This window comes from Mizuhopecten yessoensis, unplaced genomic scaffold, assembly GCF_002113885.1.
Source record: "Mizuhopecten yessoensis strain PY_sf001 unplaced genomic scaffold, ASM211388v2 hete_36113044, whole genome shotgun sequence".
In the NCBI taxonomy this organism is placed as follows: Eukaryota; Metazoa; Mollusca; class Bivalvia; order Pectinida; family Pectinidae; genus Mizuhopecten; species Mizuhopecten yessoensis.
In genome coordinates this window covers 1-2,881 of record NW_018484105.1, presented here as the reverse complement: position 1 = coordinate 2,881, position 2,881 = coordinate 1, and the positions used below count along the sequence as shown (strand labels likewise).

The following is a 2,881-nucleotide window of genomic DNA, read 5'->3' as shown; positions in this document are numbered from 1 at the left end:
TCTGATATTCCATGCATACGACGACTTCGAGGATCGAACCCCGGCTGTCTGCGTGGAAGGACGAAGTGTTAACCACTAGACCAATCAGCCCATCATTTAAATTGATGCAGTACTTTCTTCAGAGTAGTGCAAACTGTGCTTTTTATACAAAGGGGAATAGCTTCATGAGCAGGTAACTCCAATTATGTACTTCATTCATTCACATCCTCTCAACATTTTAAAGTTACTTAACTAACATCAGCCCAATGTAAGGGTTTTGTAAACAAAGTTTTGTGTAGACAACTTGAACTTGTAAATGGTGTTTCATGTACTCAAAAATGTTTCAAACCTACTTTTGATTAGTTCAAACCTACTTTTGATTGGTTCAAACCTACTTTTCATTGGGCTGGTGTCCATCATCTAAGTCCATGAGATCCATAGACTCTGTACACAACAGTTTTGCGGTGTCCAGAGGGCTAAATAACAGGTCCGGCGCCATACAAATCTCATCTCTTGGTGGGCTATCCTAAGAGAGGAAAATTGTGACTTATTTGTATAAGAGAGGAAAATTGTGACTTATTTGTATAGAGTTTTAGCCTTAAATATTATTTTAATATTTCCTTTGTATTTTCCAAGAGTTACTCTGACAAGATAAGAGGTCGGAAGTAACTGATGAAATAGAGGTCAGAAGTGACTGGTGAAACAGAGGTCAGAGGTCAGTAGTAACTGATGAAACAGAGGTCAAAAGTGACTGATAAGGTAGAGGTCGGAGGTGACTGTTGAAACATAGGTCAGAGGTCAATAGTAACAGATGAAAAAGAGGTCAGAAGTGACGGTTGAAACAGAGGTCAAAAGTGTCTGATCAGAAAGTTACTATATGATGAGACAGATTGGAAAGTGGCTATGTGACGATTGAGGTCAAGCAACCAATAATACAGATTGAAATGTATTGAGCATTTGTACAGCATTCGGAAGTGATAAATGATACAGAGGTCCAATGTACCTGATGATATGGGTCAGACGTGAATTTCAGAGGCTGGACATGACTGTCGATGATATGCGTAATTATACAGCTCTTAGAAGTGATCAATGAGAGAGAGTTTGGGAGTGACTGATAAATGACAGAGGTTGGACGTGACTGTTGATGATATATAGCACATAGAAGCGATATAACGATACAGAGATTGGGATTGACAGCGACACCTACTTGTGGATGGTTGTCCGAGCTGAGAGCTGTGAAGGGAGATTTCTGTGGTGGGTTGGATCTAGGCGTCCCTGGTGTTACTGGTACTACATCAGGCAGTTTGACAGGTGTAAATCCACTGTGCGTCTCAAAAAGTCGCTGTAAAATGGAACTTACTGGTAAATGTTCATTGATCCATGTCCATATTGGATATATTTATGCATTTTGACATGTGGAAAGTATCTGAAGGTTTTTATGGTAAAAGTAAAGTTTCTACTGTGAATGATATCACCTTTTTCATTACTTTTCGTAGACTGACCTGACCAATCATAATCTCTGATAACAGTAGCATTTACTTGTGAAAATACCAAAAAGCTGTATTTTGACCTCAAATATATAGGCATAATAAACCCCGAAAATGAAGTGTATTCAGATTCTTTTATTTTGCCTTACTTGTTTTGTTGACCTAGCAGGTGTCCTTGACCTGGAGGTCGAGTCCCGTCCTCGTTTCCTGTTCTGTACTGGTGTTCTCTCCCGGCTATGGAAGCTAGCATGCTCTACGGTCCCATGGTGACCCTGGTGGTGGAAATTCTCTGAAGTAAAGCTGCTGTAGTTCTCAAAAATGTTGGAATGTTCAGGGGACACAACTCTGTCACGTCGATATTGATAATTTTGCCTCCTACTTGGTCTACCTCTTCGCGCTTTTACTGGTGTCCTTGGAGGCAATGTCTCACGTTCCTGAGTGTCAAGCAAATCTGTCTGGCCATTAAGAGTTTCCTGTCTGGTTCGATCAGTGTATGTGGGTACTACTCTCGAATCTGGTGACAGAATTCGGTGTTTCAAATATGTCCCATCTTCTTCACTGGTTTCTTTATTCTGGGTCTATTACAAATTATAAACAAGTAATAAATAATTTTAAAGGTTTCATAATAGGCTATGATTAAATCAAACAAGAAATGTACTGTAACTTGCCAAATAATCTAGCTTGCACAAAAAAGGTGGCTAAGCATACCTCCCATGAAAATAGTTAAAATAAAAAATAAATTGTCAATGCAAATAACCAAGTATTGATCATGCGTACCAAGTTTTGTTAGTACTACTGGTTTTCCCCAAAGGTGTTTGAGATATTAAATTTGGGAGTTGTGACCTTGAATATAGGTCAAGGTCATTTCTTTTCATTAACTTTGTAACATCCCATACCAATCAGTTACTACTCCAATATCATGAATCTAGGCCTTAATTTTTCATCAAAAAAAATGACCTTTGACCTTGAATATAGCTCAATGTTATTTTCTCCCAATTGTTTATCAGGTTTTGGCCCAGGAAGCTACCAGCCAGATACTTAAAAATTAACACTACACCTTATATTGGTTAATTGTGATGAGTTAAAACTACAGAAGACCTAATGATGAGGCTTAGATTGGATGAACGGACAAATTGGTAGTGCTATATATGCTCCCCAGTTTCATGACAGATGCATAAAAAATTAGGTTTCACCCACATTATAATGTAAATGATATGCTTGCACGATCTAGGCCTGGAATCATTATATTATATCTAGAAGTATAACACTGCTAATAAGGCAGGGATATTCCTGGAGGGGGGCCCTCATGGGCCCATCGACCCCTCAAAACTGAAATTGACCCTTCCATGTTCCACATTTCTCTTGATTTTACATAGAATTGCCCCTCTTTATTTTGATATTGACTAAAAATTGCT

At 38.6% G+C, this 2,881-nt stretch overlaps 1 protein-coding gene across 1 annotated transcript; it reads right to left on the bottom strand.

Annotated features, from left to right (window-relative positions):
* Nucleotides 1-374: 374 nt before the first annotated feature.
* On the bottom strand, nt 375-2,044 carry LOC110444388 (the record flags this gene model as incomplete). Its single annotated transcript, XM_021488769.1, has 3 exons — nt 375-505; nt 1,187-1,321; nt 1,616-2,044. Coding segments are annotated over 3 exons (695 nt in total), but the record flags the coding sequence as incomplete, so codon positions are not given.
* Between the last annotated feature and the right edge of the window lie 837 nt (nt 2,045-2,881).